General features: G+C 46.6%; 1 protein-coding gene across 2 annotated transcripts in view; it reads right to left on the bottom strand.

The window, feature by feature from the left end:
• Nucleotides 1-14,230, bottom strand: part of camsap3 (calmodulin regulated spectrin-associated protein family, member 3) — a 43,406-nt gene that overhangs the window by 4,043 nt on the left and 25,133 nt on the right. The window contains exons 3-13 of one of the 2 annotated variants that reach the window (XM_080725087.1): nucleotides 9,653-9,796; nucleotides 8,110-8,199; nucleotides 6,247-6,385; nucleotides 5,855-5,994; nucleotides 4,524-4,608; nucleotides 4,368-4,407; nucleotides 4,210-4,268; nucleotides 3,862-3,898; nucleotides 1,647-3,759; nucleotides 1,272-1,402; nucleotides 325-617 (exon numbers count right to left, since the gene is read on the bottom strand). In XM_080725087.1, the coding sequence (XP_080581213.1) occupies nucleotides 325-617; nucleotides 1,272-1,402; nucleotides 1,647-3,759; nucleotides 3,862-3,898; nucleotides 4,210-4,268; nucleotides 4,368-4,407; nucleotides 4,524-4,608; nucleotides 5,855-5,994; nucleotides 6,247-6,385; nucleotides 8,110-8,199; nucleotides 9,653-9,796 (3,271 nt within the window). Of the gene's footprint in view, nucleotides 1-324; nucleotides 618-1,271; nucleotides 1,403-1,646; nucleotides 3,760-3,861; nucleotides 3,935-4,209; nucleotides 4,269-4,367; nucleotides 4,408-4,523; nucleotides 4,609-5,854; nucleotides 5,995-6,246; nucleotides 6,386-8,109; nucleotides 8,200-9,652; nucleotides 9,797-14,230 lie in introns of both variants that reach the window. The other variant, XM_080725086.1, reaches the window with a different exon arrangement.

Below are 14,230 nucleotides of genomic sequence, written 5' to 3' on the forward strand. Positions count from 1 at the left end.
GAGGTAGAAGAAGACAGAGAGTAGATAAGAGGAAGTACAGTAGATCATTACTTTCACTGCTACTCCCCCACTTAACCATATTAACTATTTTCACTGCTACACCCCCGATTATCCATATTGACATGCCGGCCATTTAGATTTTATGGGGGGAGTCAATGTGGCCCAAGTATGATGTACCCACAATATGGCCACTGTGGCAACATTTGGTAAATATTGGGAGAACTGGACAATGTTTATTACACCAAGTACGGGCTCAAAAATACTTAATGAAAAGTAAAAATAGTAAAAAGTACAGCAGCGTAGTATTATCATGCAACCATTTACCCATAAAGCCTTTGGCAGGACTGCGGGAGAGGGCAGAGTCGTCATGGAAGACGGTCTTGGGCCTCTGCTTCTTAACCCCGCGGACAGTGGTGGGTTTCTGCCTCAGGACCTTGTCCAGGTCTTCCATGATCTTCAGCTGGTGTCTCCTCTCGTACTCCTGCCTGGTGAACTCTCCTCGGCGCTGGAGAGTGCCCTCTGCTGGTGGGGTGCGTGCCCCTTCGGGGGTGCCAGGGGTCCGTGGTCTGTCCTCGCTCTTGTCCCCCCAGCCTTCAAGGATCATCCACTGAGGCTTACTGATGTTGAGGGAGATTAAAGATGTTAATGTCCATGACATTTAGGCCCACAAAACCCAGGATGGTCCTCCTAATCTCAGCAACATTTTGGAATGAATTTATTAAATTGAAATTGATCATCAATTGATTAAATTAAAAGATGTTAATAAGTTATGTTCTATTGGGTTTGGAGAAGGAAAAAAAACTGTCCCCTAGGCCAAGCGTACTTGTTGCTGACCCCTGGGCTATGGCAACCAGCCAAGTTAGCGTGTTAACGATAATGGTGGCATGTCCATTTTTTTTCATATAACTTTCCATTCTAAGGAATTAAAAATGATAAAACTTGCTACTGAAAATGCATTTACTCGTCAGAAATTGTCTAAGGTACCTGGCATGTACGGTACAGTTTGGCATAGGAAAACAAATTGCTAAAATACACTTTATTTTATCGATATTAATAATTCCCCAATTCATACAACATTTTAAGCCAAGTTCATTAACCTGACACCAGCTCAGTGACCTTGTGGTTAAAGTGTAAGATTAGGAGGTTGTGGTTCAAATCCCTGGCCGGGTCACATGATTAAATTAAATGTGGACATTCCATACCTAAAACAAACCAAAACATCTGCACATGGTTTCCAGCCATTATTTCCTTCCAAAAACAAAAAATCTTACTTTGATTCTTTTTCTTTCTCTTTCTCCTGCTCCTGCTTGCGTCTCTTCATCTCCTCTGCTCTCTTCTGCTGCTTCTCCAGCAGCGCTGCCCTCCGCTGGGCCATCTCATCCTCTGGCTTCATCTTATCATCCTGTTTCAAGATATGATGCACAGACACAGTCACGTGACCAATGACGATCCAGCTCACCAACACAAAAGCCAGATGTATAGCTAGTTGCACAGCTTGTCATGCACCAAAAGCTCACAACATGTCACGCTACAATGTTTTGTGTTTACAGATGGGCTATTTCTGGTACGTGACACCCGTGTAAAACTAAATATAACTCTGATTGAATGCTTTTCGGAGCGAGAAGAACATTCTAAAAATCCCTCACCTTGAAGAAGAAGCCGACCCCTCCCTTCAACTCGGGCTCTGTCATGTCACTCATGCCATCAGAGAACATGTCGGGCCCTTGCTCCTCGTCCTCCGCCCCGTCCCCTCTCAGGGCCGACAGGGAGATCTCGATCAGGCTGCTGCTTTTGCCGTTCAACACCGCCGAGGGGGCGTCACTCTCGAAGGAGCACTCGGAGGGGGCCCCGGAGCTGCCGCCCCCGCTGGCCAGGTGCTCCTTTCTGGTCAGAGTCTGCGAAGGCCCCGCCTCCAGGTCCATGCTGAACATACTGTGGTCATCGTTGGAGCCTGCGTCTGACAGGGCGTCGTCTGTCGGCGGACGGGGGATGGGCGTGGCAACGGGGCTGTGGACCGGCGTGGACGCGGACGAGCGCAGCTCATCCACGCCGTCCGAGGAACCGATGCTGAAGGAGGAGGAGGTCTGGACCTGGCACTGCCAGGGGTTGACGCGGCGCCGATGCGAGATGCAGTCCACGTTCTGCGGAGGGGTGAGGACCCGCGACAGGGCGGGGACTTTGCCTTCCAAGGGCCGAACGTGGTGGTTGTGTTTAGGGCTTTTCGGGGGCACAGACTGTGCTCTGCGGTGGGGAAGAGGAGATTTTGGGGGGTTGGCGTGGTTCGAGAGTTTGCGGGACGGCGACGGGGAGGACGATGCCGAGTTCAGATCCCGGGTGGATTCTCGGGAAAGACGCGCCGGGGGAGGGACTGGGGTGGATGTCTTGGGGCTGGACGGGATGACCCAGGATTTGCCTGGGCCGGCCGGCTTTTTCCTGATCAGCTGATTCTGCTGGTTAGAGAGACGCTGCATGTCATTCTGCAGGGAGCTCAGCGCCGCCGTCAGCTTGGACACAGCGTTGTTATAGTCTCCTAGTGGAGCCGCCCCTTTCTCACCTGGGGTCCCGGCCCCCTTCTCTCCCGGTGCGCTCGCTTTGTCCTTGGAGAGGGTGACCTGCTTGTTGGGCCCCAGCCCTGCTTTGGCATTACCGTCCTCCCCCACTGAGGGGTGCTGTTTGTCTTGTTCACGCTGCTCTTCCTCCTCCATTCGAGCCAGCCTCTCCTCCAGCGTCAGGCGAGTGAGGTCATCTTCAGTGGACGAGGTGCTCATCTGACCGTCGGCCTCTTCGCCCTCTCCATCCTGGTCCTTCTTCAGCTGCAAGAAAGCGCTCTTCCCAAGCCGCTGGCGATGCTTGGCGAAGATGGCCTCGATGCGCTTCTTCTGGGCCTCGATGGCCTTGCGCTTCTCTTCGAGCCGAGCCCCCAGCTCTGACATCTCAGTGGTGAGTTGAGGGTTCTTGCTGGGGCTTTCCTCAGATTTCTGTGCCCACGAGGTCATCGGAGGACCAGGAGGCTCGCTGGCCTTGGGCGAGTCCAAGATCAGTTTCTTCTTGCGCTCTGCAAAGCTGGTCATCTTCACGCCGCTGTCGGGTGCCTCCTTGTCCGGGCCTCTCACAGAGTGAATGCCAGCAGCGGGCGTTGCAGGAGTGGACTGGGTCTTAGGGAGGTCTTCCGAGGCATCCGAGTCTACGCTGCCGTCTCTGAGGACTGAATCATCGTCCCGTGAACATTCAGATGCGCGTCGAGTCCGGTTAGGCTCTCTGGAGTCTCCAGAGGGGCGGTACATCATTCCTGAGCGGGAGGGGGCGGAGCAGCTTATGGGGCCAGGGCTGAAGTTGTTTCTGGAACTGGAGGGGTCATCGGGGGAGTGCAGGTAGAAACCATCGGGAGCTCCGTCTGGGTGGAGCCGAGGCTCCATCTTGCTCTCGTTGTGGATTATCTGCAGAGCCTCCTCAATGGTAGGCAGCTCTCCCGTCTCCTCCGTCTCCTCACTTTCCCCGAGGCCATTCTCCTCGGCCAGCTGGGGCACGCCGGGGCTCTGGGTAGACCACGAGGCTCTCTGGGGACTGTGGGGACCAGGGGATTTGCTGAGCAGGTGACTCAGGTCCTCGGGAGGAGTGTAGGGCACTCGGGTCATGGTCTGGCCTGCTGGGTTGAGCTGGTCTGAGCTGACGGAGCGCGTGATGGGGTTTCCCATGACAATGTCCACGTCACTGTCCAGGCCAAAGGGAATGCTGAAGGACACTGCTGACAGGGGACGGCTAAAGACAAGGAGACCAATGAGTAACACGTACAGAGTCATTATATAAATAAAACAAACACACACAGCACATGTTTGATGGCAAAGGTGCGGCGGGGCCTACCTGAGAGGTTTCTTGCTCCAAGTCTTTCCGGCTCCTTCTATATGAGACATTGAGGTAGACTGAGTCAAAGATCCTGAGTGCATTGAGACACACACACAAACACAAGTAAAGGCATGCACACCACAAATCACGAATCACAAATCAAAATACAACACACAAAGAAAACAAAGAAATATTATACATAGACATTTCAAACATTGATAGACAAACACAAAAACAACAACATGCAGACATAAACCACAGACACAGACAACAGGGGGGAAACACCAGATGGTACGGACACTGTGACATTCAGGGTTATTTTTAAATCACATAACATGTCTGTTACTGTTACCACTGTTTACATACCTGTCGTTAACCCAGAGGAGATGGGGAGGAAAGGCTTCTTGAAAATAGACGGAGAGCCACTGGAAAACACAAGAGAGAGAAAATACTCCCAGTTCAAACATGGGATTCTTTCAACAGAATGACATCAAGCTTACAGAGGGAGAAATAGGAAAAGCTACCTGTTACAGTTCATACTTGGCGTTGTTGGTTTGGAGCCATCTAGAGAAGAGAAACAGAAGACCATGGTTACTGGTGGTGTTGGTGGTGATACTGTACTTGTTGAACTGCAGTCACAAGGGACAATAAGGATGATTAAGGTCTCCCTTAGACCTTACCCGGCGTGTCGATTGGTTGAACAAACTCCGGCCTTCGCACCTCAAACCAGTTGAGCAGCTCTGCTAGGAAGCTCAGCAGGTTCGGCTAAACACATCAAACACACAAAGTTTAAAGGCTTAAGACTTGAACACGAAGACAACAGCACATAGTGAAACACCAATCACTCAGCGGTCTTACTGTACATACTAATAATAATAATGAAAATAATATACGGGGAAATTCAGTTTCAGCTTAACCCAGCTGAGTGCTAGCCTAGCTGAGCTAGACATCCCAGCCATGTTAAAACAAGGTAGGGATGCTGCAGATACTGCAGTTAGTTAGCTAGCTGCATTAGTATCTAGGCTGGTTATACCAGGCTAGCTGAGTGCTGCCCACAAGGGGCGCGGGGGAGGGGAGCAGTTAGGGGTTAGGTGTCTTGCTCAGGGACACTTCGACACTTTACTGGAGCTGGAATCATACCTGGGACCTCCGGAGTGCTAAGCAGGCTCACTAACCATTCAGTTATGGCCGCCCATACTGTAAGTAGTTTTTGGAGCTGTGTGAAGCACAGGCTCCCTATACGTGGCCGTGTGGGTCTGTCTGTCTGTGTGTGTGTCTGTATGTAGCCTGACTTCGGCACGCTACTAGTCCCACAGTTTTGCCACCACACACTCGCGCCATATGTCAAATCGACCGGCTTACTCGGGAATAGTGGGCTAGTAACTTGCTAAGAGAAAGGTTCAATAGTTTAATTGATATTAATTTATTAGTGAATTAATTTTCCCCATTGACTTATAATGGCAATCGCAAAAACTCACATTCAATTATTTGTCTCTCGCAAACCATAGGGGCTAGAGTTTCAAGACTTGGAGAGGAGGTTCATAATGGTTTCACGGATTAAATAAAAAATAATTGTGTCATTTGGCCACATGGTGGCGCCATAACACCCCACTTTACGTTTTGGCCTGTAACTCTTGAACCGTAGGTCGGAAAATTAAAAATATTTTTTCCCTGGATTCCTTGGGTCATGACGCATCTCCCCATATAGGCCACGCCCATTTGCGCCATGATAGATTTTCCGCCATCTTGAATTTTCTCCAAAACACACTTTTTGCTCCTTTTCCTACATATTTTCTTCAAATGTCACAAAAATCGGTACACATGATCCACACACACACACACACACACACACACACACACACACACACACACACACACACACACACACACACACACACACACACACACACACACACACACACACACACACACACACACACACACACACACACACACACACAGGTGTGATTTTTTTGTGTGCGCGTGTGCATGCGTGTGAGTGTGTGTGTACCTGAAGCTCCTGTGGGGCATAAAGTACATCTTCCAGAGACAGAGCACAGCAGCTCCTCAGACAGCTCTCACAGAACTCCAGGATAAACTGCAGGTTGTACAAACTGTCTGCCACGCTCATCGTCTCCTTCATACACACATCTAAAATGGAGATGACAAAAACAATTGCAGTCAGTAACACTTCCGTTATCATTAAAGGACAACTTTGTTTTTTCACAACAAGGGTTCATATTTTAGATTGTAATTAGAGAAATTGTATTATTTGCTTGTTGATTTCTAAAATGCCAATAACGAGAATAAGAAAAAAATGAAAAAGGCAGAGCTGCACCGGGCCCATGAGACATTTTGCTGTGAACACACTTCATTATATTGTCTTGGTCAGACTGCCATTACCTTCAAGTCTAAGCAGGCCAGGGCAATAGTAGTGAATGACAGCAGCGACAGCACAACCACTGGACAGGTCTTTCACTTCATTCACTACTGGGAAGGTAGGCTTCTGTTTGGATGCCACCTTATCCTTCCTGTAGCGTAGCTGGGAGAGAAAGAGAGCGAGAGAGTGAATGTTGTGCAGTCCTTCACTTTAGGTGAGCTCAATGCAATATAACTAATGTTTGCTTTTTGTCTTCTTTGAAAGGGTTGGTCCCATTAGGTCAATCCAAACAAATGTCACAGCCCGGACTCTTCAAACATGGGTGGATATTCAGATGAACAGCCTCTTAAGACTTACAGTCTTAAGAATTTCAAAAGAATTCTAGAGATCGAGGGAAAGGAGAAAAAGAAAACATGCTAATGCACAAGGAAAGGAACAGAAATGTTATGAAATGAAAGGAGAGGTAGGCAGGCAAATGACAGAAGGAGAGGGACCTAATCAGAGCAGAGGCAGCCTTGTCGGTGTCAGTAGAAAGTGGGACAAGTGGAGTCTCAGGAGGCAGAGAGACAGTCAGAGAAAGAAAGCAAAAGAGAGAAAGACAGACAGAGAAACAGACAGACACGTAGACAGAAATAGAGTTGGAAAGAGAGCTAGAGAGAGAAAGAAAATACTCCAACAGGTAGAACAGAACACAAAGAGCTTACTGTCCACACACACACACACACACACACACACACACACACACACACACACACACACACACACACACACACACACACACACACACACACACACACACACACACACACACACACACACACACACACACACACACACACACACACACACACACACACACACACACACACACACACACCTCTGTCCCTCAGGTACGACCGGAGGGACAGGATGCAAATGTCATGCGCAGACCTGTGTAGCCGTAGTGTATTGATGGTGATTTCAAGAACCATTCAAGTGTAAACAACAAACCACCACAGCCACCCCCCCCTCCTCTCCCAAAACCCCATGACCTCAGTCAGCACGGTGCAGTTCAATGCAGAATGATGAGAACACTTGGGGAGGCACATCAGCAGATTGGGGGGGGGGGGGGGGGGGATGGAGAATGGGGAAAACAGACCTGACCGTCAAGAGGAAGAAAATTAGGTCGCGTTTTTTTTATGAACGAGCAGCGGAAGGAAGGAAGGACAGGAGGAAAAGCAGGAAGGAACTTACAGGAACAAGTTTCCAATACCAGCGTGTAGGACACTGTCAGAGAAAGGAGCGAGAAAAGGTAGAGAGGAACGAGAAACGAGACAGATAAACAGAGAATAAGATGGACAGGGACAGGTACTATTAAAGCTACGTGAGAGAACTGGAAAGGTCCAGGCAAAGCGTTGATAATGACCGAACTCCTATGATACCAAAAAATAGGAGATCAGTCACAAGCTTATAGATCTGCTATTTTTGCCAATTGTATGCCTGTTTTTGAAGAATGTTCACCTATTACGACATACCCAGAATAATAGGCATGCTAGAGTTCATGTGGTTAAAAGATTCCCCACCTTTTTGCGCTAAACTTTATCCTTGCTTGTTTGTGTGTGTGTGTGTGTGTGTGTGTGTGTGTGTGTGTGTGTGTGTGTGTGTGTGTGTGTGTGTGTGTGTGTGTGTGTGTGTGTGTGTGTGTGTGTGAGAGAGAGAGAGGCACAAGTATTAGCAGAATCAACATAGCCTTCAGACTTCAGACTGTACATAATGTGCGTGTTCAATGTAAAATATTTGTTGTAAGACTGCTGTACATAGGCGTGGTTTCAGGGGATTATCATGTGTGTGACAAGTACAACAACAATTAGCTTGCATAAATACACTGGGTACGTAACGTAACTTACTGAGGGTTGCACGGCCTGGGGCTCCGTACTGGCCTGAGACGATGGCTCAAACTGGGTTCCTTCAGTTCGTTCTCGCAACTTCTGGTTTAACTGCATGACAAGTATCATAATATCCAAATGTCAGTTGCACAAACAATACACACTGTATAAATAAACCAGGAAAACCTTTTCTTTTAACATACAAAGAAACATTACATTATTGTATTTGGTAACACTTTACATTACAATACCATTTTTGCAATGCAACCATACTATACTAAACATTACAGATATTTAGTTGGTCATTAATGGGTAATGTACAGTACAATATTGTGTAAACAAAACACTGATCCTCTGTACTCTCTGTGTACTTACCTAATCTAAATACACGTACGTAAGGAATGTGTGTTACAACACTCTTCAGACGATGTTTCACCATAAACAAGTTAAACTGAAGCGTCTACTCCGTCTAGGAGGCATTTAAGTCTGGGAATAAGTGTTATACTATTATATAGTACATCATACACTGCTATATTGCAGATCATTTAGCAAGTTCAAGGTCATCATTAGGGTACTTAGATATAATTCTTACTGACACGTCAGTCTATGCAAAGCCTGTAGGGCTAGTGCAAGTAACAAATGTATTAGTGCATTATAGTTGCACATTACTACACTGGATTCAGCTAGATAAAGTAAAGTGTATCTGCTCAACATACTTTATTGTAATAATTATGTACAAACCTCATTCAAACAACAACTATCAGTTTTAAAGCTCCAAAAGATTCAAGCCTGTGTACTATCACACAATGGAGTACATGTACAGTAATTAGTCCAGTATGGGGAGTTAGTTAAACTTCAGTGCATCTGCAGAGTAGTTTGTTGTATAATTGTTGTAATGTACTTACAAAAACCCATCCCAAAACAACAGTTCCTCCTTTGTGTAATAGCATGGTTGTTCCCAGACATAAACATGGCTACTAGATGCTTCAGCTACCCTTGTTGTGCTGTCGTTTTAACAGCTGCTTGAATGCATCCTAGTGGTTTTTGCAGATGCATTCCGTATGTACTTACACACGTACATTAGGCAAGTACACAATGTTCCATTATTTAAGTACAGAGTATCAGTGTGTTATGGTGTTGTGTTTTTGCTTGTGCAGCAGGATGGATAGCTGGTTATCGTGCCAGCTACAGTACACTGTGGGCGTACAAAGATGAAAACATGTAAAGATACCAAGATGACCTGACATCATAGAGAGAATATCGTCTCCGTCGGGTGGAAACCTCATATGTCCAAAACTGTTACTTTCCAGGATTCAAATTAAAATTAAAAAACAGCCAAAGCAGCAGACCTACAAGCTCCAAACGTGCCGTGTATCTGCTACTTTTGAGGCTTATGTGTGATGCTGTAGAATGATCAAGCAAGGTGTTCATTTGCGAAAGAACACCAACAGTTAAAATATGGAGATAAGAGGTTTCTACCCGACAGCCACGGTGACATGCATGGAGCCGTGCCACAGACAGGCAGGCGGCAACGTCTTGTCCGCTCCTTTCCGCTCCTCCTTACCCCGTTAACCCAATGAAGTAGAGTCTCCTCCCAGCCGGAGCCGCCGCCGCCCAGCCGCTCCGTGGCCCCGCCCGTCTTCACCGCTGCCAGCGTCTCCATGGCTCCCACTACCATCAGAGCGTCCATCACTGCCAGGTGGGCACTCTGCACCAATCACACGGGAGAGAGGAGGAGAAGAAGAAGAAGAAGAAGAGTCAGGGGTGGGGTGGACGTGCAGAGAAAGCCAGACGGCCTTTATGGGCCCTTAATCAATTGCGGCTAACAGGATAACTGCTGGCCTGTGGCGGCTCTACCGGTCTGGCAGGGGAACGGCCCCAGAGATAATGCAGTAAAGGCCATGGGATCACGCAGGGCTTTCGGTGCCACAGGGTGGTATTTACCATCTAGAGCCACCAGGGGTCTCTCCACGGGGTTGAGTCAGCAGAAACAACATTGACAACATGGAAGCTGGTGTGAGAGTCCACAGTGAGCACGTGTTGTGTGTAGTGTGTGTGTGTGTGTGTGTGTGTGTGTGTGTGTGTGTGTGTGTGTGTTTGGATGGACATCTCTACTAACAGTGAATTCTTTTGACAAAATGATATGATAAGGGTCGTCATTCCTCAATTCCTTTCCCTTTCCGTGGATGTACCATCTCTCTCTGGTTTCCCCTGTTCTCCTCTCCTTCTACCTCCTCTGCTGTGCAGTAAATTATGTCCGGATGACTCACGTGGGACAGGCTGCAGAATAGAGCGAGCGCTGTAACTGACTCACCAGGAAGCATTAGAAAAAGCACAGTATTCTCTTCCAGAAATAAGAATTCCACAACTTGTTTTCCTGTTTCTGTGGGTGTTTTTGCATGCACAGGAAGCACATCATGTAAAACATCAACAACACAACAATCATAGAAACATAGAAATCATCATAGAATTTTAACTCCACAGGCGTAAGATTGTAAATGTTACAGACGCCAAACGTCTCCAACCTTTCCATCCCAACCAACAAATGCATTACTGCCTTTTTTCTCAGTAGCGATAATCCATTGCGGAGTGTTTTACCAGTGGCCAGACAGAGCCCATTAAAACACACTACCAACATTATCAGCTCAGGTAGAAAGAGCGCCTTAAGTCCCATAAGATGGTTAGCTCATTAACCACCATGTTCCATTCACGCCACAGGGCCTCAAGCTACACAGTACATGCACTCTTGACCATATTGATCTATTGCTTCAAACATAGGTTATCTATTCGTCTCAAATATTTGAGCTAGCTGAAGAGCAACTGATTTATGATTAAACAAACACCTTTATGTCTGTTTAAGCGTCCTAAAGAGGAACAGTCACCTGCAAAATGAAACATTCCAATCCTCCGCGTTTGTCTCATATTCACAAGATGTATTTATTTAGTTTAAGTTGGCTCAAAAATGTATGGAGTGGATTTATTGTCTATTTATTGGCTACAGCTGCACTACATTAATACCAGGCAGGAAAAGAGCTGCCAGTAACAGAAGAGGGTGTGTATCTCACGTTGAAGGGGCTTCAGGAGAGGCTTCAGGAGAGGCTTCCTCTGGCAGTGACAGTGAGCGACCCCCACCCAGCCATCCCCACCCCCCAGAGCATCACAGACACTGGACACCATCTGCAGGTATTGGACACCTATCCCCACTCCCGTAAACTCAACACCGCAGATCATTTGAACACCCAACTTTACTTGCAGAAGGAACACCTGCGCCCTTGTCTTTCTATGATATTCAAACCATGCAGTGTACTGTACATTCATTTGCACAACGGGACAGCTGAAGCCTGTTTCACAGTGCAGCTCAGTTTTTGCAGTATCTCTTTCTTTGCAGTATACAGTGAAGTGACTTTGGCGTATGCATATCCTTGTATTGCATTGTACCTTGGGAATGTCTCTGTGAAAGTGCTTACTCATGCACCACCAACTCCAAGTCAAAAAACATTCATGCATTTTATAGTACTACTTGGCAACTAATGCTGATCATTGGCCTCCACTAGCCTAAAAGCTCACGAGCTTACACAAATCCATGGCAATGCAGTATGGTTTAATGTCAGGAATATTAATATTGTTATCCACAAGTTTCCCCGGGAGCTTACTGGAGACTATCAGGACCAAACTTCCGGGTTTAACAGCAGACATACAAGCTCACGTCGCGTCGCAGATGCAACCGTTGTGAGCTTGTAAATCGGCGGCGGAAGCTCAGTGCAGACGTCTGCGCAATGCACTATGGGGCGTGGATATCGCCGCTGTCGGTCAAAAACATGTCCAAAAGAACAATACTTTCAGATCAAACATAGTTATTATTGGTTAGCTACTTTTCAGTGGTTAAATATTTATAAACCCCACAGACATATGGCATGTGATTATAAGCGAAGATTTTCAAATCATTACAAAAATATTTCAATCAAATCAAGTGGATCTAGGGATCCACATAGGATCAGTGTGGCTCCATTGTGCATCTCAGACTTCATGTGGCCCGGCTTGAGACATCAGACATCTATGACATCATTCGTCAATGCATCGTGCATAGTTACAAAGTCTGGCTCTGATCAATCCAGCACTTTGAGATTAGCTTTGGACACAAACAAACACACAAACCCAGCTAACCTCTTGCAGAGTTAAGCCATGAAAATAGCAAAAAAGAGAAGATTGGAGATCTGAGGCTGTTCATACGACAAAGTATAAAATAGGATTTATTAAGGTGTTCAATGACCAATAGCATTAAGTTATAAAAACATACAAAGATGAAATCTGGAGATACGACGATTCTTTCCTTCTGTCTCTACCCTGCCAATGTAAAACTGTCTCACATACTCTATTTGTGTTCTACATAATATTCACCAGTTGAGATTCATCAGAGCAGCACAGGGACCCTCCCTCTTCACTATTGGCTCCCAGAGTCCCAGTTATAATAATTAACTCTTGCCGATGGGGAGGACAGGCAGGTCACCAAAGCATTCTTATCACAGGGGCATTTCTCCAATCCCTCGACCCCCAAGTCTGAGCCTAATCTGTGTAAACCAGTGCCTGATACCTTTTACTACTTTACAAATTCCATGTTAGAGCCGAGGCATTCTTATTAGAACCTCTAAAAGCTGGATTTATGCTTTGAGACAAATGTCATACTGCATGGCGTGGGATATAATAAGCTGTTAAGTCATACGATATTTTGCTTGACAAAAATATCAGTCCAGTGGTGGAAAAAAGCACTCACATCTTTTAATTAAGTAAAACTATCAATACTGCAATGTAGAAATACGAGGAAGTGTCTGGAATTCAAAATGTACTTTTTGAATTTTTGTACCATCCGCCAAAAATAATACACATTCCATTCACTGACAGTTCATGTTTATCCCTGACCAGTATACAGTACAAAGTAACCTCTGCAGTCTGTCTGCCAGTGAGGTGGCTTTCTCCATGCAGGGCCAGGTCAGCTCAACTCGATTATAGTAAGCGGTCTGAGGGGGTTCCGGGTGCAGATTCAAAGTATAATTCAGTGAAAAGTTATAATCCGCACTCACAATCTGGTTTAAAGGGGTGGTGACATCCAAAAATAAATTTTGAGTTTTTTATGCTTTTTTTAATGTTTCCTGGCCACCAAAAAAAACGCAACTTTTGACATGCAGTGGTTTTCCTGCTATCTGTGTGTTTGTGCTGGTTTCTGCATAATGAGTCTCAAACGCGCAGTTCATTGGATACTGGACTCATACGTCGTCAGTCGATTCACCCCCCCCCCCCTCCCCCTCCTCTCTCCCCTCTCCCAGTGTCCCTGTCTGTATTTCTCAGGTATTTCTCCACAGCCCAAGTTTTGAGGAAGTGACCTCTTACATTATATTATCCTTTAATTGTAAATATGGGCATACAAAATATATTTACCAATTCGGATATCTTATTTACATCAATATCCTTCATATCAAGTAGTCAGTTTATGCTTTTGTGAAATAATGAAAATCGCTATGTATCGCTATGTATTTTCCGCCCTGGCTGGGGCCGTGGACAGCGCCTCCCTCCTCATCACCGAGTCCCCGAGGACAGCGCACTTTTCCCGGGGGCAGAGCTCCGTGGACCGTGGAGCAGCCGACTATAACTCCACGCTGCCCTGTCCTCCCTCCACACACACGGGCACGGCGACTCGGAGAGCAGACAGTAAAACGCTATGATAACACAAGCAATAGGTGGTTCTCTAAACGGAGGCATTTAGACAAAATATGTTACTATAATAACTACAGAAGGACCGCGAAGTGTTTCTGCAGCGCGAAGCAGAGCTATAACGTTACCGCGTACGGTCTAAATTGAACTCCGCGGGGGTACAGATGTAACCACAGAGATCCGGTAACGTCGGTCCCGGGGAAGAAAAAAACACTCGCGACTCTCGATGCTGTTTAGTGTGTGCCTCGTCAGGGCTCAGCTCAGCCTCTGTGTGTCAGTGTGTGTGTGTGTGTGTGTGTGTGTGTGTGTGTGTGTGTGTGTGTGTGTGTGTGTGTGTGTGTGTGTGTGTGTGTGTCACAGTGTGTCTCAAAGCAAAGCAGCGAAACACATGCATCGCGTCTGCGAGCATGCATCTCTCGGTCATTGTGTTGGAGCT

Source organism: Nannobrachium achirus (assembly GCF_963921795.1).
Source record: "Nannobrachium achirus genome assembly, chromosome: 4".
Lineage (NCBI taxonomy): Eukaryota > Metazoa > Chordata > Actinopteri > Myctophiformes > Myctophidae > Nannobrachium > Nannobrachium achirus.